At 33.3% G+C, this 25,328-nt stretch overlaps 1 protein-coding gene across 2 annotated transcripts in view; it reads right to left on the reverse strand.

The window, feature by feature from the left end:
- KCNT2 (potassium sodium-activated channel subfamily T member 2) overlaps positions 1–25,328 on the reverse strand; it is a 537,465-nt gene that overhangs the window by 17,613 nt on the left and 494,524 nt on the right. For both annotated transcript variants that reach the window (XM_074222275.1, XM_074222274.1), the window contains one exon: positions 20,238–20,535. In XM_074222275.1, the coding sequence (XP_074078376.1) occupies positions 20,238–20,535 (298 nt within the window). The remainder of the gene's footprint in view (positions 1–20,237; positions 20,536–25,328) is intronic.

The raw sequence follows: 25,328 nt of genomic DNA on the forward strand, positions 1-25,328 counted from the left end.
AGACAAACAAACAAATAAATAAATAAATAAATAAATTTGTAAAAGTCAATAATAATTTTTGATTATCTGGGAATTTGATTATCCAATTACTAATGGAGCCAGTTTGTTCTTCTTTGAACAATTGCATGTCCCCACTCTTCACACCATAATATTGATGAATTCAGATAACCAATGAGCATAGCCCAGTCTTGAAGAACTTTCTAAGTTTTGTCTATTAAATTGTTCAAAAATTGAAATTTTGTGTCCTGGATAGGGTCATAATCCTTGAAATATTACAGGTATTTCATATAATTCATGGGCAAGTTTCTACAATGCAAATTTTATTTTAAAAGGAATACTAAAATTTGTATAATAAATATTAATATGCCTTAAAATCAAGCTGATACTGAGTGAAATGAGCAAAATCAGGAGAACAACATAATTATTTTCATTGTGAAATGATTCAACTATGGTGGATGCAGCTCCTTTGAACAGTTCAGTGATCAAATACAATCTTGAGAGACCTGTTATGGAAAATGACATCCACATCCAGAAAGAAATAAGTAAACACCAAAAAATTTATGAAGTCTGAATGCAGAGCTAAGTTTATTATGTTTACTTTTTAAAATTTCTTATATGCTTTTTCCTCCCTTCCTTTCTCATGTTTTTACCCCCTCAATTCCAATCACTCTTTTAAAACATGGGAGATATGGAAAGGTTAAACACAATTGAAAATATTTGTTTAGAGCCAGATTGTTCACTGCCATGGATGGGCAGGGGAAGGGGAGTGGAGAAACATTTGGAAATCAAAAACTAGCAAATGGATGCATTCTGGAAACCACTTTTACATATAATTGAAAAAAATAGAATAAAATAAAGGGTAAAAAAACAAAAAAGGAAACTACTAGATAAATACTAGATCTGAAAACAACCTTAGAGATTTGTGTGTGGTCACTGAGTGGGTAAATTATTTTCCATGATTCATATGAACCTATGGTTTCCTGACTCTATCACTTTCTGATAACCGCCTCTCTAGTATAACAAATTGTTCTTCTACATTCTGGAAATGCACGTTTAGTATATAGAATTCCCTTCATTGACTTTTGTATTACTGGTGTAATTCCTTCATGTCATTTCGATATTCCCATGTTTTGTCTATTCACATAGGTATTTTGTGAATTTTAATCTTTAAGCATGCTAGGCTTGAAGATTTTGTTAATTTCTTCAAACCACTAATAATCCTATTTAACAAATCCTTACTTAAGACTAAATTTATTTAATAGTCTTCACTTGTAATACTGTGTATCCCAAATAACTCTAATTTCACCAGGACTGGTACTTTCAATAACAATATAGATTACTATCAGTACTCTCTCATTTGGAACAACTTTTGTCCATGTTTTCTACAATGCTCAAGAATTCTGACATGACCATTATTTTACTAATCTTACCAGAAAACTTAACAGACTAGATCTTTTTTACATTCGTGAAAATATCGTACCTTTCATGATTAGTTAATGATTAATAGATGCATTAAAATTAAACTGCTCATTAGTATTACAGATTTTCCTTAATTTTTTTCCTCCCTTATTAGCAAGGCAAAATAGTTCACTAAGAGATCAACTGATGATTAGTATATTGAGATGCAGGCTGGGATGTATCAGGATGTTAAATTCTGTCACCACAAATCAAATGCTTGCGCTTGGTGTACCAAGGTGCCATGTAGATAGATATAAGAGAAAGCAAAATCAATTCAAGTTCAAGAGACTCCAAAATCAGTTAGATTATCACCAATAGTTTCCAATAAATCAGGCCATGGGGTGGAATGATTTTACTAAAGGCAAGTAAGACGGATGCTTTGGACAGAATCCTTCTTACTATAATAAGCATAATTATGCAACTCAGACAACCAATCAGTTGGTTGATTGGTATGATCCTCTTCAATACCAAAATACTATTACTAGTATTAGAATTATGGAACAGAAGATTTTTTTTATATTTACATTGCTTAAGTCATGTTTGTATTGTCTAGACAATACATTTAGTTAATCTGATTTTTTTAAAAGAAAGAATAATAAATTATCAGTAACAAAAATGAAAATGATTAACACCATTAATGAGAAGGAAATTAAAGTGATAATTTGGAGCCATTTTGCCCAACTGTATGCCAATAAATTTGACAATCTTCATGGAATGGATGAATATTTACAAAAATAAAAACATCTTAGATTAACAGAAGGGGAAATAAAATACTTAACCCCATTTCAGAAATAGAAATTGAAGAAACCATCAATAAATTCCCTAAGAAAACATCTCCAGGTCCTGTTGAAATTACAAGTGAATTCTACCAGACATTTAATAAACAATTTCAATCCTCTACAAATTAAAATAATAGGAGGAGTTCTGCCAAATACTTTTTATGTCAACAGTAAGGCATCAATACTTAAACCAGGAAGAATAAAACAAGACAAAGAAAATTATAGACCAATATCCCTAATGATCATTTTTTTCAAGTCAACAAATATTTATTAGGCATCTATAATGTGTGCCAAATACCATAAAACAATTATTATCTTTCTTTATCTGTACAACAACCCCAGGATGTAAGCACTATTATTATCCTCATTTTATAATCCCCAATGATCATTGACGCAAAAACTTAAATAAAGTTTTATTTTTAGAGATTATAGTAAGTTACCACTAAGATAATACACCACTATCAGGTAGGATTTATGCCAGGTGGGCAGGGATGGTTCAATATTGGGAAAACAATAAACATAATTGAACTTATCAATAACAAAACCAACAGAAATCATATGATTATCTCAACGGCACTGAAAAGTCTTTGACAAAATACAATATCCATTTCTATTGAACACATCAGAGGGTACTGAAATAAATGAAGTTTTCCTAAAAATAATAGCAGTATCTATCTAAAACTATGAACAAATATTATATGTAATGAATATAAACTAAGAACATTTCCAATAAAATTGGGGTGAAATAAGGATAGTCATTATCACTATTACTATTCAATAAAATATTAGTGTTCTCTTTAGCAATAGTAGAAAAGAAGATGAAGGAAGAAGACAAAGAAGAAGAAGAGGGAAGAAGGAGGAGGAGGAAGAAGAAGAAGAAGAAGAAGAAGAAGAAGAAAGAAGAAGAAGAAAGAAGGAGGAGGAGGAGGAGGAGGAGGAGGAGGAGGAGGAGGTGTAGAAGAAGAAAATTGTAGGAATTAGAACTGGCAATGAGGAAGCAAAACTTTCACTCTTTCCCGATGATATGATGGTATACTTAGAGAACCCTGGAATGTTATCTTAAAAAAAACTATTTGAAACAATTAATAACTTCAGCAAAGTAGCAGGATATAAAATAAACCCACATAAATCACTAGAATTTCCATATATATGAACAACAAAATCCCGGGGCAAGACAGAAAGGGAAATTCCATTTAAAGTAATTATAGACAATATAAAATATTTGAGAATCTATCCCTAAGACAAACCCAGAAACTGTATGAACACAAATACTTTTTACACAAAGTCTGATCTAAACAATTGGGAAAAAGTTAATTGTTTATGGTCAAGTGGATCTATAATATAATAAAAATGACAATTCTATGTAAAACTGAATTTCTTATTCAGTGCCATACCTATCAAGCTACCAACAACCCATTTTTTCAGAGTGAGGGAAAAAACAGTAATAAAATTCATCTGAGCACCAAAACATCAAGAATATCAAGGGAATTGATTTTAAAAAAGGAATGGAAAGTGACCTAGCTATACCAGATCTAAAACTGAACTATAGAGTGAGTATCAAAACTACCTGCTACTGGTTAAGATATAGAATATTGGAGGTAGGGGGATGAGGTGGAGGGGGAAAAAATGAGGCAGGAGGTGCTGTGCCCAAGCAGGAGCTTGCAGTGGGAGAGTAGATGACCAAGTAGGGTGAGGGTGACTTACACTGGATTGTGGAGGAGCTGGAAGACACTACTACCATCAACACGGCATTGGACTGAGAGAGATGCCTCAAAACGGTCCATAGACAAGCTAAAATCTTTTTTTTCTCCTGGCAAAGCAAGTGAAGAGGGCAATTGTGAAGTGACAGAAGTAAACAAGCTTGATGGAAAGAGATAAATTATCAACAAAAAAAGGCAAACTCATCTCGTTCTATGATTGGAATTGAATCTAATTTATAAAGTTACAATTAATTCCCCAATTTAAAAATGTTGAAAGATTTGAACAGGCAGTTTTCAAATGAAGAGATAAAAACTATATATAATCACATAAAAATGCTCCAAATCATTATTGATTAGAGAAATACAAATTACAACTATGTGATACCACCTCATATCTATCAGATGACTAAAAGGGAAAATGATCAATACTGGAGAAGGTATAGAAAGATTGGGGCATTAATACATTGTTGGTGGAATTGGGAACTGATCAAATCATTCTGAAGAGCAATATGGAATTATGTACAAAGAGCAATAAAGTTGATACCCTTTTTGTTACTAGGCCTATATCCAAATTCAAAAATATTTATAAATTTTTTTCATAGTGGCAAAGAATTGGAAATTGAGGGGATGCCCATCAATTGAGGAATGACTGAAATTGTTATGATATATCAGTGCTATGGAATACTATTGTTCTACAAGAAACCATGAATGGTTGGACTTTAGAGAAGCATGGAATGATTTACAAGAACTGATGCTGAGTGAAGGGAGCAGTGTGTTGACTGACTATGATGAATGCAGCTCCTCTCAGCAGCTCAGACAAACACACAAACAAAAATACACCAAATCTGAATGGATACTATGTTTAATTAAAAAAACTGATATTTTTTCCTTTCTATCCTATGATATTCTTATTTCCATTAACCCTAATTCCTCATCCTGAAAAAGGACTAAGATGTAAACATGTTAAACACAAATGTATACATACCTTTTTACTAGACTGTTTTTTACTAGACTGTATTACTAGATTTCTGATGAAGGGAAGGGGATGGAAATGAAGGGAGGCATAAAATGTGTATTTTAAAAATGTGTAAGTGGATGAATGCTGAAAAACTCATAATGTAATTGAAAAAATAAAAATAATTAAATTTTTAAAAATACTGAAGGACTAATTATTATTGTATTATTTTTATTTTATTATTATTATTATTATTATTATTATTATTATGATCATTAATGGTAGTAGTAGTAATAGTAGTAGTAGTAGTAGCAGCAGAATCCTGGAATTGAAGATATTTTATATTTACATTGCTTAAGCCATCTTTATAATGTAGACATTATTTGTTGGTTGGCCAGCTGCTACCACCTGGTTGTTATCACATGTCATCATAACATTTGTGGCCTTGTACCTAAATAATAAAAAAAATTTGCAAAATATAGTATTCACTCTATTTTTAAAAGCAATTGAAAAGAATTTTCATCCATTTTTCTCTTTGGCTATACCTAAATAGATGTAATTTTTCTCCGTTATTTCTCCAGAAAAAGGTGAAGAAGGGGGTATAATTCTTTAATATATGTATATATATGTATAAATATATATATATATATATATCTTTGAGTATTCATATATGAGAAACATAAATGCATGAAAGAAAATGTCTAAATCTTTTTTAGGATTGATGTCAATGGTTCTCTTCAAAAAAAAAGGATAGCAACAACAACAGCAATTTTTTTAAATTACATACTTCTTTTAGTTTCCATTCAATAATTTTCAGTGATCTATATGATATAATTTTTCCAAAATTCTATTCAAATCCTGAACTTTTTTTACACATTACTAAAATATATTTACTATAAGAGTAAGCATAATAACATAATCCCTCCTCCCCTAACAAAAATAAAAAAATAAACCTCATGAGAAATAAAAGAAAAAGACAAAAAAAAATGTGCTTTAGTCTGTGTTCTGATACCATCAGCTCTATCTCTGGTGTAGATTGCATTTTTATCATAAGTCCATCAGAGAAGCTACTTCCATATTTTTCCACAGTCACTGTTTGTAATTACCTGCATCCATTTGCCCCACTACTATCTATTATATTTTCTCTCTCCTTTTACTCTGTCCCTCTTCAAAAATGTTCTATGGAGTAGTTAAGTGATGTAGCAGATTAGAGCACTGGCCCTGGGGCCAAGAGACCCCAGGCCTACATTGCACCCCAGAGACCCAGCAACCACCTGGCCCCATGATCCCAGACAGGCCACTCATTCTTACCACCTTACAAAAAAGTAAAAAAAAGGAAATATGTTATATATCTGACTTTTGTCTCCCATGATCTAAAGTCTCCTCTGTCACCTACTCTCTCTTGCCCCATCCCCTTTCTCTCCTTATTCTTCTACATTTCTATACCCTCTTAAGTATACATGTTGCTTCCTCTCTGAGTCATTTCCAATGAGAATGAAAATTCCCTCATTCCCCCTCACCTTCCCCCCTTACTGATTGCAAAAGCTATTTCTTGACTATTTTACATGAAATATCTTAATCTATTCCTACCTCTTCTTTACTTTCTCCCAGTACATAGCCTGAGACCAACTCCTATTTTTCTTGGAGACTTTGGATACAGAAACTTGGACTTTCTTATCTTCTGACTGTGTGTTTTGATCCTTCATGGGGACCAAAGTAATTGTCTATGGTCCAGTTCTTTTTTTCTGTTTATTCATTTCTTCAGCCTGTGCCCTGGTTTGGTGGTGCTTTCTGAGCTTTTGAGTATTATTGGGACACCCCAGCAAGGGTGCCTTATGAGAGGCTCTGATTGATCTCTTGTCTGTACTCTAGTATGTGGATGACCACAAGCAAACCCCTCTGCCCTGGGGTTCTGAGGAGGGTCCCAGTTCTATGACAGTATGGGGGCTCAGACTGTGACTATGGTCTGAATATGATCAAAACTCCAGAGTCCTGTCCCAGGGACAGAGGACAGACCTCAACAGTCTCCCCGTCCCCACCCTTAACTTCCACTGCTTGAGTGCTCTAGGAGTAGCTGTCAGCAGCTCCTTACTAGGTGGTTCTATGCACCTGCTTCATTACCTGGGATCTGGGGTGCACTGAGGGCTGTAGCTGTGCTGAGGGTGACAGTGGCCTGGACTTCATGTTCACTCTGGAAGAGGTTTCCCCACTAATCTTCCAAGTTTTGCTTAGTGTTCCCTGAGGTGGCAGGTCAGGAAACTGCTTCTGCTGCCAGGAGCTGGGGCTCCCACAGACCCAGGCACCCTGCTAGCTGTTCCCAGAAGGCTAGAGCACCTTTGCTCCAGCACATTGCCTCCCCCGCCAACTCCATGGAACAGAGCCTTCCCATGATCTTCGAGGTTACCTTGGGCTAGAGAATTGCCTCACTGTATCTTTCTGTGGGTTCTGTCTCTTGAAAATTTAGAGTCATAATTTTAAGAATTTTGAACTATTTTGGAGAGATCTCCTAGGAAAGGCTGTCCTCCTGCTGCCATCTTGGCTCTGTGCCCCCCTCTTCCACCCCTGAAAATTTCTAAATCTTGATTGAATTAAATGTTGGTAAATTGAGTGCCCAAATATTTTCATTGACTCTAAATCATTGTCATCTCTTCATTATCCTTTTTATTATTTTTTTTGCTGTCCTTTTTTTTTGTAAAAAAAACCCCTTCATTTTATGTGACATGCTACTTATATTTTTTTTCCTGTAAATGTACAGAATAAATTTAAAATAACCTGCAGTTATGGGATCTGATGCTGAGTGAAGGGAGTAGAACCAAGAAAACATAAGTAATTCCATGCTTCTCTAGAGTTTGACCATTCATTGTTTTTTATAGAACAATAATATTGCATAGTATTCATGTACCATAATTTGTTTAGCCATTCTCCAATAGTTGGGAATCCCCTCATTTTCCAAAATTTCTACATTTTATTTGAATTTTTTATGAATAATCAGTTTCTTCTTCATAGGTGACAGTAAACATAGAAGAAGAATAAACTCAAACATTGCCTTCTTTTTGAAGTGTGACTTGATTCCCAGCATTTAGAAATACTTTTGCATTCCTTTAACATTTCATTTCTCTTATGGTCTTCTGAGCAGCTAGATAGTACAGATGACAGAACACTGAGCCTAAAATCAGGAGGAGTCATCTTCATGAGTTCAAATCTGGCCTCAGACATGCAATAGTTGTGTGACTTTGAATAAGTCACTAAAACCTGTTTGACTTAATTTCCTTTTGTGTAAAATGAACTGCAGAAGAAAATGGCAAATTTCTCTAGTATTTTTGCCAAGAAAACATCAAATGTGATCACAATGGGCTAGGCATAACTAAACAATGAATTGCCTATAGTCTTTTCTATTCTAAAGTTACCGTCCATTTTTATAGCATTTTACTTATGCCATGTACACTGAATAAGTTATTGCAAGCTCCATGGAGACAGTAATTGGAAATGTTATTTAAACATGGTAAGGGATTGATAATTTCTTAGAAAATAAATGAGTGAGTGAGTGTTTGATTCAGTGCATGTGCATCAGTTCTAGATATTTTCTGCTCCTATAGGTGATTTGCTTATTTTGCATAAAAGAAAGTAAAACATGATCTGAGGATATTCCTTGATATTTGGGTAAGTATTTTTGGTTGATAATGTAGGAAGTCTTCTTCTCAGAGTTGTGATGGAAACAAATGTAAAATTTTGTTATAGCATTATTTCTACATTAGTAATATACCATATTAGAATCACCTAATTAACATGTTCCTTATAAAACAATATTTTCTAAAGATAAATTCTTCAGTTATTCAAAATTTGATTATTTGAATCAGGAAATAAAAAACTTCTTTAAGATAGTATGACAAAAATTTTTTTCTCCTCTGTTTTTTTTCTTTATTTCTTTCATTTGGATTTGATTCTTTGCTCACAATTTATCAATATGGGTTAAGCATGGTTTTAAATGTAGAGCCTTTATCAGATTGCTTTCAGTCGGGGGGAGAAAAGGGAGAGAGGGAGAAAATGTAAAACTCAAAACTTTGCAAAAAAGATGGTTGTTAAAAACTACCATAGGTAGGCAAAGCCAAGATGGCAGGACGAAGGCAGAAATTACCAGGTCTCTTCTAAAACACTCCAAAAACCTTTATTTTTATGATTCAAACCAAATTATAGAGTGGCAGAACCCACAGAAAGATCCCAGTGAATCAATTCCCCACTCCAAAGTAATTTGGAATTCTATGAGAAGGCTTTGTTTCACTGGGGTTGGAATGGATGGCAGCACAGCTAAGGTCACACTGCCAGAGAGAAAATGAACTCCAGTCTTCCAAGAACAACCCACAGTGCTCTGGGGTTCCTGGGGGCCCCTGGTCTTAGTACAGTGGCAGTTTCCAGAGCTCCCAACTCAGGCATCACCAAGCACTATTTGGAAAATCAGTGGGAAACCTCTGCCTGAGTGATCAGTGAGCCCAGGCCAGAATGGCCCTCAGTGCAGCCTCTGTCCTGAAATGGAAGCAGCCCAGTGGACCCACCCAGCAGAGAGCCAACAGGGGAGCAAAGTGCTCAGAACATAGAAGGTAAGGGGATAGGGGAGACTGTCAAGGTCTCTCCTTTGTCCTCTGGACAGGACTCTTGTGCTCTATCCAGACCCTGGTTGCAGTCTAGACCCCCATACTACCATAGGGGAGCAGGGACCCCCCTCCCAGCTCCAGGGCAGAGGGAGTGTGCTTGTGGTCATCCACAGACCAGAGCACAGGCAGGAGAGCAGTCAGAACCTCTCATAAGACATTGAAGAAATTGGGGTCCCATGGGGGGTGTCCCAAAAACAATCAAAAGTTTGGGAAGCACCTCAAAGTCAGTCAGAAACTGGGAAAATGAGAAAACAGAAAAAAAGGACCTGACCAGAGAAAATTACTTTGGTCCCACAGAGGAACAAAATAAAAATTCAGAAGATGAGAAAGTCCAAGCTTCTGTGTCCAAAGCCTCCAAGAAAAATAGGAATGGGTCTCTGGCTATGAATGAACTCAAAAAAAGATTTTGAAAATCAAGTAAGAAAGATAGAGGAAAAATTGTGAAGATAAATGAGAGCAATGCAGGAAAATCATGAAATCCAAACCAGCACCTTGGTCGAGGAGATCCAAAAAAATACCCAAGAAAATAACATGTTAAAAACCAATTTGTGTCAATTGGAAAAAGCAGTCCAAAAGGTAAATGAGGCGAAGAATACCTCAAAAAGCCCAATGCAAAAAGAGATAAGGAAAGCTCTTTGAAGAAAATAAGTCCTTCAAATCTAGAATGAACTTAAAGGAACCTGATGACTTTGCAAGGAATCAAGAAACAATAAAATAAAATCAAAAGAATAAAAAACTAGAAGAAAATATGAAATATCTCTTTGGAACAATAATTGACCTAGAAAACAGATCTAGAAAAGACAATTTAAAAATTATTGGGGTACCTGAAAGTCATGACCAGGAATAGAATCTAGATTTATTTTTAAAGAATATCTACAGGACAATTGCCCTGATATCCTAGAAGGAGAGGGCAAATTAGAAATTGAAAGAATCCATCAATCATTTCCTGAAAGAGATCCCCAACAACTAACTCTCAGAAATATTGTAGCCAAATTCCAGAACTCCCATGTCAAAGAGAAAATATTACAAGCATCCACAAGAAAACAATTCAACTATTATGGCTCTGGAGTCATAATTATTCAGGACTCAGTAGTGTCTTCCTTAAGGCCTTGTAGGACTTGGAGCAAAAGGACATAGACCAAAAGAGTGGAGTATAACCAAGAATCAACTACACAGCAAAACTGAACATCCTCTTCCAGGGGGAAAAGATGGACATTCAATGAAATAGGGCAATTTTAAAATTTCCAAACAGCCAGAGCTGAACAGAAAGCTTGATTTCCAAGTACAGGATTCAGGAGAAGTAGAAAGAGGGTGGTTGGGAAGGGCAAATTATGAAGTATTTTATGATGCTGAATTGCTTATTTTCCTGTATGGGAAGATTTAATAGAGCAGTAAGAAGGAGCATATTTACACAAGACACAGGAGGGAGCTGAATATGAAGGTATGATATATTAAAAAGATGGAGTCAATGAATGAAAAAGGAATGCACTGGGAGAAAGGGAAAGGAGAGGTAGATTGGGCTAAGATATTTTTAAGTAAGAGTCAAGAAAAAAATTTTTCCAATGGAGTAGAAGGTATAAGGTGAGAGGGAATGAGTGAGCCTTCATTCTCACCAGAACTGGCTCAGAGAGGAAATAACATACACACTTAATAGGGTACTGAAATCTATCTATCTTGCCCCAGAGGGAAAGGAGAGGAAGGGGATGGGAGAAAGGGGTAAGGGGACGGGAAGGGAGGGTGTAGGTGAGAGAGAAGAGGGAAGATAATGGGAGAGGGTAGTGAGATACAACACACTTTTTTAATAGGGTGGTGGAGTTGAATGGTCTCTCTGGGTGGATGGTTGTTGGGTGTCTGGGGTGAGATTTGGGCTTGGGTACTCCTGGCTCCAGAATGGGTTCTTTACCACTTGGCTCCCCCAGAATGCACTTTTTTTTGTAAGGCAAATGAGGTTAAGTGGCTTGCCCAAGGCCACACAGCTAGGTAATTATTAAGTGTCTGAGACCAGATTTGAACCCAGGTACTCCTGACTCCAAAGCTGGTACTTTATCCACTATGCCACCTAGCTGCCCCCACAACACACTTTTAAGGAAGGATGAAGTGAAAAGAGATTGAAAATAGAATAAATGGTAGATGGTAAAAATAGATGGAGGGTAATACAATTAGCAATAGCAACTGTGGGGAAAAATATTGAAGTAACTTCTCTGATACACTTATGATAAAGAATGTGATCCATCCTAGAGACAGAGCTGACAGTATCTGAACACAGACTGAAGTATACTTTTCTTTTTCTTTTTCTCTCACTTTATTTTTCATGAGTTTTTTTTCTGTTCTGGGAGGGTGAGGAGATAGATTATGTTTACTCTTACAAGACTATTTTAGTAATTGTAAATAAATAAATAAAGATTTTAAAGACTACCATTGAATGTAGTTGAAAAAACAAATAAATAAAAAATATTTTTTAAAAAGTTAGTATTACTAACACCTATGCTAGATGTAGCCAATTTCACTTATTCTCTAATCACTGAAAAGATTGTTTTTGATTCTGTGCTTTGACATTTCATCTCAAGCCAACAGTTTTTCCTAAACGGTGTTTGATATCTCGTGAAGCAGAAATTGACATTCTGATGACAAAATTGAATATCTATATTGTTAAAAATGCTAATCATTTTATCATCAAAGCATTTGGCTTTCTGTCATTAGGATAAGTAAGTTTGAGATTCATTCTGAATATATCCTTAGTAAAAATTATCAACCAAAAGAGTCAATAATTGCCAAATACCATGACCAAAATACTTTTTATTTCCATAGGCCAATGTTAAGTAGACTTTCTCTACATGTTTATAATATGCTATCATTTCACCAAGAAAAATACTTTGAACAATGATCCTGGACCATGTAAAATATGTGTGAGAAACAGAGGAGGGGCATGAAGGTTGAGAGAGATGGTGGGAAATGAACATTGTAAAGCAAAACTGGGAGAAATTATGAAATAAATAAGGGCTTTTAGATTTTTCTAATTTGTCTGTCAAGCTATATGAGAGACAACACAGTAGAATGAAAAACCAGCAAAATTGAATTGAAAGATGTTCATTTGAGTCCTAAATATGTTTGTACTATATAGGCCTTCTGCAACAATTTAATTTGATTACTTTAATTTAAAAAATAAAATGCTGCTCAACTCCCAAGGTATGAATATATGTAATTATTTTTTGTCATAAAATCTTACACAAATGCTAAGAACTATTCACCAACATTTTAACTATTATTTTAGTTAAGAATCATGAATTTTCCTTTACCTTTAAAAGGAATGAGAGTTTATATATTTCTTCTCTAATTAAAACAATATACAGAGGCATATGATGTTAGGCCCAAAAGTATTTGCAAAAAGGAAAATGTTTTATCATAATTTTTTGTACCTCCATATAAGTACAAGAATAAAGTTGACAAATTGATATAATTGGTGAAAACACTACCAAGATAATGATATTCTTTCATTCCTTTCTGTTTTCCTTAATCTAGATATTTGCATAACTATATACAACTTGATACATTTTTCAACAATTTAAGTTCTGTTTACATAAATATTAATTTACAATGCAACAATTTCCTAGTGCCTCATACTATTTGGAATGTTTTCCATTTCATTTGGAACTAAAGGAATAAATTGTTATTAAAATGAACTATAAATGGAATATTGCCCTCACTAGATATAATCAAAGGCTTCATATTACTTCTATACAACTCCAAACAATGTTTTCATTATCCAGTACAGGATAATCATAAAACATAACTATATTCCCAATCCTAGATTTGATCAAATTAGAAATGAATTGAGGAATTATATAAATTTTCAAAGGAATAATTCAAAATTCTTCAGAATAGATAAAATTTTAATGCTGATTCTAAAATTACAACATAAACTAATTCAAAAAATAATAGGATGATCAGCATAGATGAACAGATGGTTATATATAATCATTTTAATTGAATTCAAATTACAAATAATTCTAGAATAAGATACTATATATTTAATATTCCATTTGTTTTTTTTCCTACTGAAAAGATGATAATTCTTTTGGTTGAATAAAAAAATGACCAAAAACTAGACTCATTCCCTGTTTGCTCACAAAAAGAATCCTTAGTAAACCACTAGTGGATTGCACAATAGGAATGATGTTCCTCCATGTTTTTCCATGATTTTGATATCCTTTTTGTAGGTCTCTCCATGTTGAAAGCCATTTTTCCCCTTGCATTTTGGATATAAAGTTTATTTGTAATGTGAGTATCTATTTTTAAAATTTTGTAGATTTTATTAATCCAAGATATTAAAAGATTTATAATACGGGATCTTTCATTTGTCCAATAATATACATCTTCACATGTGATCAGTAAATAATATATTTTTACAGCATGAAACAAAGACTTGCTTAAATTTCTCACATAATCTACACTAATTCTGAAAAGCTAACTAAATTCCTAAGTGATAGCACTCCTATAATTTCTAGTATGAGACCTAGTCCTTAATGGCCACCATAAACATCTCCATTTCCAGACAAATATGTACTATGTGACCATTTGTTCAATACTTCTGGAGCACATGTGGACATTGTTCATTGAGAATTTTTAATTCTATTATTTAATCTTATGGAGTTCATAAGATTACATTCACTAAACCCAAATGGGACTAGATATTATTAGCCTTTACTATTGTTTTATGAATTGAATTTTGTATACTCTAAAAATACTTATATTTTCTTTATTATATGGTCTAAAAATGTCTCTACTTTTCTTCCAAGTTCTTAATGATGAATTGAAGATCTTTCTGAATCTATGTTTGAAGTAATTAAAGGAGCTGTAGGTTTATGGATCTGAAAGAGAATATTAAGATACATATGACATAAGTAAATTGCTTTAAATATGCTTTCATTTAGTTTTTAATTTTCAAATGCCAGTAAGTCTCAATATATGGAGAGTTCTTGATATTTTTATGCTTGATGTGCTTAGCACAGGGAGTACCAATAAAATATATTTATAATTATCATCTCTATCAACTAGTTCAATGGGAACTCTAGATTCAAACTTGAAGCATGCAATCTCTGGTTTTGCTTGACATATATTAAGAATTTTATATTCCAAATTATATCTATGATATCATTAGAGAAATCTTCTGTGAAATGAAGATGATTAATGAACATTCATGGAGTCAAATATCTTGCTACCATCCATGAACACCAATGAATTATTAATATGATTTGGTGATAATAAACATATTAGCACTTTGAATTGTTTGTTCAACAATTTCTAAATTAATAATAAATTATCATGCATCTAGGGATTTTTGGCATATCATTTTAGTCCTCAGGTGACTTTATTTTCTTCTAAACATATGCAAGCATATATACTTATATACATATATATATACACACACACATATATATAAACACACACATATATATATATATATATATATATATATATATATATATACAGTGAATGTTTTTCATAAAGTTCACAATTATATAATTGGCCTGTATTTGAAGGGGATCACTGTTATTTTCATCTTTTAGTATGGCTTGTTTTGCCTTTTTGAATGAAAAATGAAATCAGACTCAAATATGAGGAGAAAATGTAATTTTTTCTCATAAAATAGTATCAAGAAATTAAAATAATCATGCATCTTTTTTGCCTGTCACTTTCTATCATGGGAGAGAAGGTAGATATTCAGTCATCTCTTTAAGCATACCTATTATAGTTTCACTTCTTATATAAGCTATGTGCAAGCTTTCTTTTTTATATTTGAACAAAATTATTTTTATTGTGGTAGATGGCATATAAAATATAGGTGATTATAAATTTTACAAACTCTCCTCCTAGTTTCCGCCCCCCCATCTCATTGTATTTATTTTTCTCCAAGTTTATAATTGGTGGTGAATAATTATTTGTTCATTGGGTTGCTTTGACTCCTTAAATTTTTATTTTCAATTACTAAAACAATTGAGTTTCTGAAATCTTTGTGTAAGTTTGTATTTCTTTCCTTTTATTGTATAAAACATTTGTTTGTGTACCATCTAGATATTGATTTATTTTCCCTATGTCTTTTCACACTTTCAATAACTCTCTTAAATCACTTCTGCCATAGTAGTTTTTGACATCTGTTCTTAAAGACATTTTTTAGGTGTTAAGACATATTCTTGATAGCACCTATTTTTTTATTTGTTATTTTTACTGTGAAAATGGCTACTGCATCTATTATTAAGAGTTGGTCCTAGGGCGGCTAGGTAGCACAGTTGATAGAGCACTGGCCCTGGAGTCAGGAGTACCTGAATTCAAATCTGACCTCAGACACTTAATAATTATTTAGCTGTGTGGCTTTGAGCAAGCCACTTAACCCCATTGCCTTGCAAAAACTTAAAAAAAAAAAGGAGTTGGTCCAGAAATCGTTTTATGCTCTTTGTCAAATACTGTTAAAATGTATTTATTCTTGATGCTTCATATGTGTGTGTCCTTTTTAGATTAGTGTTTTTGCTATAATTTATCTGCTAATTAGTTTTATTTTAGCAAACTCAAAAAGGGCTTTATAGAATTCCATTTCAAGTAGATTCACGATTTTTAAAATCATTTAAGATATTTTCTCATCTATTTTGCTATTAAATGTATTTTAGAATTTGCATTAAAATTTTATCTAATCTGTATAATTTTGATTTATTCCTCTGAAAATTTATGTAATTCCTAAATTTCATTTCTATTTGGATCAATTTAGAATTGCGGATGCAGTTATTTTCTATGATTGCGCTGCTCTGATCAGTATTTCCAAAATATTATTGTTTTGGAGTTGAGCAAAGACAGTATGAAGCCCTGGACTATATCTAATGAGATAGGGTTCTAATATGCTCCTTCTAGCTGCTCTATTAATTAAGATGGTTCATATGAACTATCAGTATCATCTTCCCATGCAGGAACACAAGCAGTTCAAACATCATTAATTCCCTCATAATTTGACCTTCCCATTTACCCTCTCTATGCTTCTCCTGAGTCCTGTATTAGAGACCAAACTTTCTGTTCAGCTCTGGCTCTTTGAGCTTTAATTATATTTAATTTTTAAATCTGGATATGAAATATCATCATGTGTGTACTTCAGTCTTTGTTCAGATACCATCAGTTCTGTTTCTAGGATGAATCACATTCTTTATCATAAGGGCATCAGAGAAGATGCTTTAATATTTTTTCCCCACAGTTGCTATTGTTAATTGTATGTCCCTCCATCCATTCCCTCCTTAAAAGTGTGTTGTGGGGCAACCAAGTAGTGAAGCACCTGTCCTGGAGTCAGGAGTACCCAAGTCCAAACCTTTTCCCAGACACCCAACAACCACCCACCTGGGTAGACCACCCAACCCCACCACCCAGTAAAAAAAAAAGTGTGTAGTATCTACCTTCTCTCATGATCTTCCCTCTTCTCTATCACCTTCACCCTGCCTTCCCTTACCCTTACCCCTTTCTTCCATCCCTTTCTTCTCCTTTTCCCTCTGGGGTAAGATAGATTTCTGTACCCTATTAAGTGTGTACGTTGTTTCCTCTCTGACCAATTCTGGTGAGAATGAAGGCTCACTCATATCCTTTCACCTTCTCCCCTTCCATTCCATTGAAAAAACTTTTTCTTGACTCTTACTTAAAAATATCTTAACCCAATCTACCTCTCCTTTCCCTTTCACCTAGTGCATTCCTTGTTAATCCATTGACTCCATCTTTATAATATTATTATGATATAGAACTGGTAGGGCTAGGAAAGGTCTCTTTCAGAATATTTGACTTGGATTAGTCATGAAAGAAAAAAAAATAATGCTAAGTAGTGAAGACAAGGAGGAAAAATATTCAAAGCAGTGATATTTGTTATTTTTCATGGGGTCACATAGGCTAGCATCAAGAATAGAATTTGAACATCTGAACTCCAAGATAGGCAAATATTCTATTTTTCCCTCTGTATTATGGAAGCAAGAAAATGATGAAAGGTTTAGGTGAAAAGCAAGAAAATGAGAAGGTAACTAAAAAACTCAATCTTATATTTTTACCTAGGTCCATTCCTATCTCTAATGCCTCTATTAAGTGTTTTTAAACTAGCACCATTTCTTTCTACTTTCCATTGTAACTGGAAAAAGTTCATAAGTATTGGTTGTTCCTCCATGTAGGAAGGTAAAATTGACTTGTTACACTACAAATTAGTCATAATAATTACATATAACATCCTACCAACTTTTCTGTAGAAGCAAGAAACATAACAAGAGAATAGAATTTCAGAATATATTATTAATATATTTATTTGTATTTTTCTATTTAAGGATTTTGGGGATAGGTCAAAGTTTATTGTTATTCTTTCAAAAACTTTGCTGAACCTGAGTTATATACAAAGACCACAGATCCATTGATTTCAATTATGGTGTCTCTTGCTTACAAGTAACAGTCTGTCAAGTTCCAGATAATAGCAGAGCAATTTTGTCTCTATTTTAACAGGAAGAAGAAAAGTGAGTCACTGATTTAGGATCATTTCAGCATTAATTGCCTATAGGAATTGAGAGCATCAATTAGAATCAGGATCAAAAACTGATGCTAAATTAGGAGGAAAAAACAGGAAGTATTATGTACATTAAGAACAGCTAAAATTAATCCATTGAATTGTTAGTATAATTGTGTGATGATCACCAATGATAGACTTAATTTCTCTCAGTAGTTCAATAAACAAAAACAATTCTAAAAAATCTTTGATGGAAAAGTCCATCTGCATTTAGAGAAAAATCTATAGAGTTTGAATGTAGAAAGCATCCTATTTTCATTTTTTAAAATTTGTTTCACATTTTTTCCACTGACATGTTTTTCCCTTTTATTCTGATTCTTTTTTTCACAACATGACTAATATGGAAATATGCTCAACATGATTGTGCATTTATAATATATGTCAGATAATTCACTGTCATGGGAAGGGTAGAGGAAAGGGAGGAAAGCAGGAAAATGTGGAACTCAAGATCTTCCAGAAATGAATTTGGAAACTATCTTTGCAAGCAAGTAAAAAATAAATAAATAAACTTTTAAAAAGAAATTTCTAGGGTCCGCTAAGTGGCACAGTACCAGTCCTGGCATCAGTAGGACCTGAGTTCATCTAGCTCAGACACCTGACTGTGTAACCATGGGCAAGTCACTTTAGCCCCACTACCTTGTAAAAATTAAAAAAGAAAAAGAAATTGCTAGTTTAGTTTTAAAATAGCTGTTTCAAATCATCAACTCTTAAAAATGGGAAGATTGACTAGGCTTGAACAAAAGACATTCAGAATATCAGAATAAATGTATACTAAAAGGCAATATAATGTTGTGCTCTTTAATCCTAAACCAAAATTTCAAAAAAACATCAAGTTTTGTTAGTAGTTTTATATTAAATGACTATTAATAATACCTAGCATTTTATAAAACCTTAATAGTTGTAGTATTTTACATTTTTTATTTCATTTCTTCCTTCCAATAATCATTGAAGATTCCCATTTTACAGATAAATAATTTAGATTAAGAGAGGTGACTTGTCCATAGACATACAACTAGTAAGATTTCTAACTCCATTCAATGCACTACCTATCTGTTTACCATTAAACAGGATAATTACAGAAGGATTAATGTTTCAAGAGACTCAAAAGTCCATTGAGAGACACAGGCTGGAGAACATGATCAATGTTTAAAAAGAAATATCTTCTAAGATATCATCATGAAGATATAGGGTTAGAGGAAAGGTAGGAAGATAAATAAATTGGAAAGAATGAGAGATATTAGAAAGTTTGCCTAATTTCAGGGGTAAGCATGAAATTAAAGGAGAGAGTGAGAAACAGTGCTCCAGCATGTTGGTTTCTTCTATGAAGAATTTATGGAAAGATATGAAGAACTGGCTAACATGAAAAGATAGGGATAAGTTAAAATTTATATTGATGGAAGGCTTACCCCACTTATGACATCATAAATTCATCAGTTTCTGAATGATGCATTCATACACATACATGTCCATATAAAGAAAATGTTTCATTGTCATGATTTCTTTAATATGTCCTTTACTGATCTTCAAGTGTGAAATAATTATATGTCAATTAAATAGTTTTCATTTGAATTATTCTCAATTGCCACCTTAATATTTTTTTTCTTGGGAGAGGGGGAGGCCATAGTAACGTCATCTTTGAATTATCTCAGGAAAATTGTTACAAGGGTGAGCTAAAATTGAGAGCACAATATTTGGTCATCCAGATTTGTCATTTTCATTATATCACTCCAGGTCCAAAACTCTTGCTGTTAGGTCTCAAATACACAGAAGCACATTTAGAAGAATTCTGACAAATTAGCCTAAGCAAATTTCAAATTGCCATCCTAATTAATTTAGAGTTTACAGAAACATTTTGTTGCCCAATACTTCAGATACAATGGTTTTGATTATTATAGTGAATGTTTATACACATGAAGGAAAAGAACTATATTTAAGAGGATAAAACCTTTCCAAAATCCATGCCTCTTGAACTATAAGACAAAAATAAAACCAAATTTAAAAAGATAATTAAATTTTTCTATTTGAAACCCTCTTAAATTACTTGATTTATTTACAGCTCTCTGAAAAGATTCAAAAAAGGGCAAAAAAAATTAAGTCCACAAAATATATATGTATTTTTAAAGATCATACCATATCCTACTGTAGTGAGACCCAGGTGTTTCATTCTGTTTTTCACCAGTTCAGCAAGTTCCTGCCTTTCCGATCTCCTATACAGGTTCAGTCGCTGTTGACTTATTTTTTCAGCAGTTTTACCAGAGTGTTTTGGAACTTTTCTACTGAGTCGACGCGCCCACTGCATGCTCTTTCTCCTCAGGAGCGGGTGGTCTGATTGGTCACTAGATGTGGAATTGCGATGGTTGTTCCGGTGACTTTGTTCTTTGGTATCTTTGGTGTCTTCCCAGTCTTCCACACTGATTGATATTTGTGACTGTAAAATGAAATTAATGTTAACACTTAGTTCTTTTGAAATAAAGATTTTTATAAAATATTATCATGGGACAGCTAGGTGGTGCAGTGGTTAAAGCACCAGCTCGTTCTCTCCCTCTCTCTCTCTCTCTCTCTCTCTCTCTCTCTCTCTCTCTCTCTCTCTCCCCACATATATATATATATATATATATAATCATAGTCTTTATTTAAGAGAATATTGAGCACTTGCATGTTGGCAAAATTGCACAGCTAATAATGAGAATATCTACTCAAAGAGGAAAAAAACAATTAACACTTCTTACACTTCTGCTACTAAAAATGTTTTTGGAAACAGAGCTTTTGAATTTTGGACAAGTAAAATATCTTTACTCATTGAAAGAGAAGACTTGGTCTTCTTTACAGGTTCAAATGGCTAAATTATAGTGTTGTCTCATAATGAGAAAATCACTTGGCAACATTGCTGAATGGACATTTGAAACAAAGAAACCTGAGATATTTCATTTCTGAATTAAAAATTTTCTACTATCATATTTAATTAAGCATACTATTATCATTAATTTTTTTAAATGACTAAAGCAAATGAAATATTAGTGGCAGGCAAATTTTAGTTAGGACAGATATTCATTTTTGTATATTTAAAACACAGAATACATATTTTAATATCTAGAATATATATTTTCACAAATTGCTTTCCCAATTGTTAGCTTTTAGCACACATATTCATTATTTATCATGCACTCTGGTTTTTGTGTATTTGTTGTTATAATGGCTTCCCTCATATATATATATATATATATATATATATGAGGGAATAGACTTTAAAAAACAATTTCCAATGTTTTATGGCAATATATGATGATATTTCATATTCAGCCTTTAAAATTAAATATAATTAAAGTTCAAAGGGAAAATAATTGGAAAATCTATTAATTTGGCTGGTATAAATTTTTATTACTAAATTTCATTATTTCTTTAAGAGCCTATCACTGATTTATAAGTTATTAGATAAAATCTGCTTTCTTTCACAAATCCTACATTTCTTATCAGGAAAATAAAATCAATAAAAGTTTTAATGAATTAATTTTCTGACTAAAGAAAGCATTGTGAGTAGATCATGGTTGAGGGGATGTCCAGAAGGAACATAAACAATGAAAATAGTTTTGGACAGATTATATCCATAAGCATGCAAATATATGATTCTCTAGTCCCACAAGAATAGAAGGTCTTGGATGGATGATGGGATGAGCACCCTGAAATGAGCACACTGATCAAGAACCCAGATGCAATAGCCATCTACCCTTATATCTGATTATCTTTTTGTAAGGAGTAAGTGGAAGAAGAATATTAGGTGCAGTTAATCTACTATTGGTCTGGACTAGGATTTTTTTCCCACCGTCTACAATTGAAGAAGAAAGGGTACTAACCTTGCACATATAGATTAATTAAATTTTGGTAAATTGAGAGTTGTTACATTGATTCCTAACATTTAATCAAACTGACTGAGTTCATTATGATGTACATAATACCCTATGCTAACTGCTCAGTACCTAGGTAGGTCATTTAGAAATCAAACATGAAATCACATCTGTCAACTCTGATTGAGCAAGAGGTGAGCGTATGTGCGTGCACACACACACACACAAAATTAACTTTCAGATAGATTAAAGCTTCAAATTACAGTTAATTACAGCTTGCACTTTCATAGATATTAATCGGACACAATTGTGTAGTATTTACATATGACATATATATATATGTATACACACACACACATTATTTTCTACCTATTTAACTGTGACTAGGAAATTTGTTTGTTGTGGTCTAAAGCTGTGATTCCATCAATGGTAGCTATCACCAAAACTAATCTATAATTCCTTTCCTATTTTTCAAAAAACACTTTGACATAATCCTTTATTTTTTCTTCTTTACTAGTTTCTTGGGAAAAGGTGTCTATTCTTCCCCAAGTTCAAAACCTCAGTTCCTTCCTTCATAGCATCTCCAGTATATTGTCTCCATAAGTGATCCCCATCCACTTCTTAATGTTTAGTCTTTTCCTATCTACTGTTTCCTCCTCCTTACCTAGAAGTATGCCAATCTGATCCCTTTTCTGAAATACAAAACAAAGTACAAGTGAACCCAAACTAAACACTAACATCCTAACAATCTTTTATTCTGTGTCAGTTCCCTTTCATAGTCATTTGCCTCCATGTCCTCTGCTCTCACTTACTTCTCAAAATGCTGTTATTGTGGCACTGACTTTAATACTCAACTAGAATTATTCTCCAAAGTTACCAAGGATCTCTTACCAAATCATTTCTCAGTCATTATACTTCTTAACTCTAACCTCTCTGCAACATCTGTTACTGTTAACATTTGTCTTCTCACTCCATAAGTTTATGCCACACCTGTAGTCCCTACCTCTGATTGCCTGATTTCTCTAAATACCTTCATCTTAAGGAAAGAACCCAGGTCAGTGTCTTCATGATTCCTCTCCAGTCTCTATTCTAGACTTCCTCCAAACTCCCACAGGGGTGTTCCCACCTCAACTTTTCCTTTAACTCTTTCCTCTCTGGGTTTTCATGACATTGCTCTCACTTGTTTCTCATCCTATATGTCTGTCTGCTATTCCCCTTTAAGTCTCTTTTGCTGATTTATTTTCAATATTATGACCACTTACTGTAGATATATTTCATGACTCTAATGTCCTATTCTATTTTCTCTACAATTTCTCTCTCAATGACTTGATAAATTCCCACTGAGGGTAGAGTTCTTGCAAGGAAAAAAAGCAGGATGAATATGAGATAAATTGTTAGGATAAAGGAAAAAGACAAGATTTTTGATATATCTTTCTATATTTATCTTTATATATAGAACAATCCATAGGTTTATCTACAAAAACTGCTTATATCAAAACCATGTACATCTTTAGACCTTTTATAGTATATGAAACTATTTATATTTTTAACCTGGATCTTTTGAATCTTGTCTGCTTCAGCCATGCTCTGAACAAAAGCTATCTAGATACTGACGTGATAGTTCATAGAGAAATTACCAGTTTATCTGTGGTTCAGTTTGTGAATTAATAAATAAAGTCAACTCAATAGTAAAAAAAAAAACTATTCCTGATCACCTTAATGATAGTAATACATGTAATTGATATTCCTGATATTCCTGCTTAGTTTTCTATTTTCCATTGTATTTTCTACAAAGCTACCAAAGTGAATTTCCTAAAGTACAGTATTAGCTATGTTTACTACCTTAAGAGATACACTCCATGCCTCCCTATTGCTTCTAGGCTGAAATTGTAAATTCACTCTCTGTTTATCTTTTAAAGACTTCTTCAACCTAGCCCCAACCTATCTTTAAACTTCATTAAATACTACTTCCCTCCAGGACTTCTTAGTTTTAAGACTAGTTGGGGATGAGGGAGAACAGAGTCAAGGTGGCCAAATGAATCTCACATGCTGCTGGAGTCTTCTATACACAAAGCTAAATGAAATCTCTGCACAGACATTAAAGCTACATATCCCACCAAAAAAAAAAAAAGATAAGATCCAAAGTTTTCAATGGTAGACATGGTGGAGTATCTTCAGAGAAAGTCTCTTTGTCTCTTTGAGAGGAAACAGGAAGTAAAGCCCATAAAGGCAGAAGTGCAGGGAAAGCCAGTGGAAAGATTTTAGCCATACTACAATCCATGTCTTGACAGCTTGACAACAGCAGAGGTCCCAGCAGCTATATAGCAAGTTATCAGGGAGGATCCCAAACCCAAACAAAGTCTGAATCCTGGGAACCCTGGGCAAAAGATAGGACTGGATTGGTAACAAACCACTTCATAGGCAGAATCTGGACAATAAGGGAGAAAACAAACCTCTGCAAATACATGTCTGGACTACATAGGCAACATCTTGGCTAACAGCAAGCCAGGAATCAAAGCCCAGCCATAGCAGAAAAATTTTGAGTATATGTACTTCCAACACCCCAGCATTAGAGCTCAGAAATTTCAAGGTGAGCAGAAAAGTTAAATGGGCACTCACTATGGAAAGCTACTATTCAGATAAAGATGACAACGATGTTACCTCAAAAAAAGAAAATAGTGAAAAATTACCTATATTATGAAGTCTTAAAAAAGTCTATAAATTGGACTCAAATTCAAAAGCTCATAGAAGAACTTTAAAAAGAATCTAAAAACCAAAGAAGAGAAGAATAAGAAGAATGGAAAAAAGAAATGAGAGTTATACAACAAAATTATTAATCAAGTCCTTTAAAAGTAAACATAATTACCTGTAAAAAGAATGTAACTCTTCAAAAATGAAAATTGACCAACTGGAAAAGGAATGGAATTCAGCAAAAAAGTAAAATCAACCAAATGGAGAAGGAAATACAAACATTAACTAAAGAAAATTAAATATTAAAAATTAAAATTGAATAAATAGAAACCCAATGTATCTACAAGACTGCAAGATTTCATCAAACATACTAAAAAGGCTGAAAAATTGAAGAAAACACTAAGTACCTTTTAGGAAAAACAAATGACATGGAAAATAGATCCAGTACAGATAATTTATGAATTATTGGACTACCAGAAAGCCTAGATTAAAAAAAAAGAACCTGGAAAACTTCTTGCAAGCAATTATCAGAGAAAATTGTCCAAATCTGCTAGAGTAATATGACAGAACATCCAATGAAAAAAATACACAGAACTCCTCCAGAAAAAGACCCCAGGATAAAAATTTCAATGGTTATCGGCAAATTCCAGAATTATCAAATAAAGGAGAAAATACTTCAAGCTGCAAA

Source organism: Macrotis lagotis, chromosome 2, assembly GCF_037893015.1.
Source record: "Macrotis lagotis isolate mMagLag1 chromosome 2, bilby.v1.9.chrom.fasta, whole genome shotgun sequence".
NCBI lineage: Eukaryota > Metazoa > Chordata > Mammalia > Peramelemorphia > Peramelidae > Macrotis > Macrotis lagotis.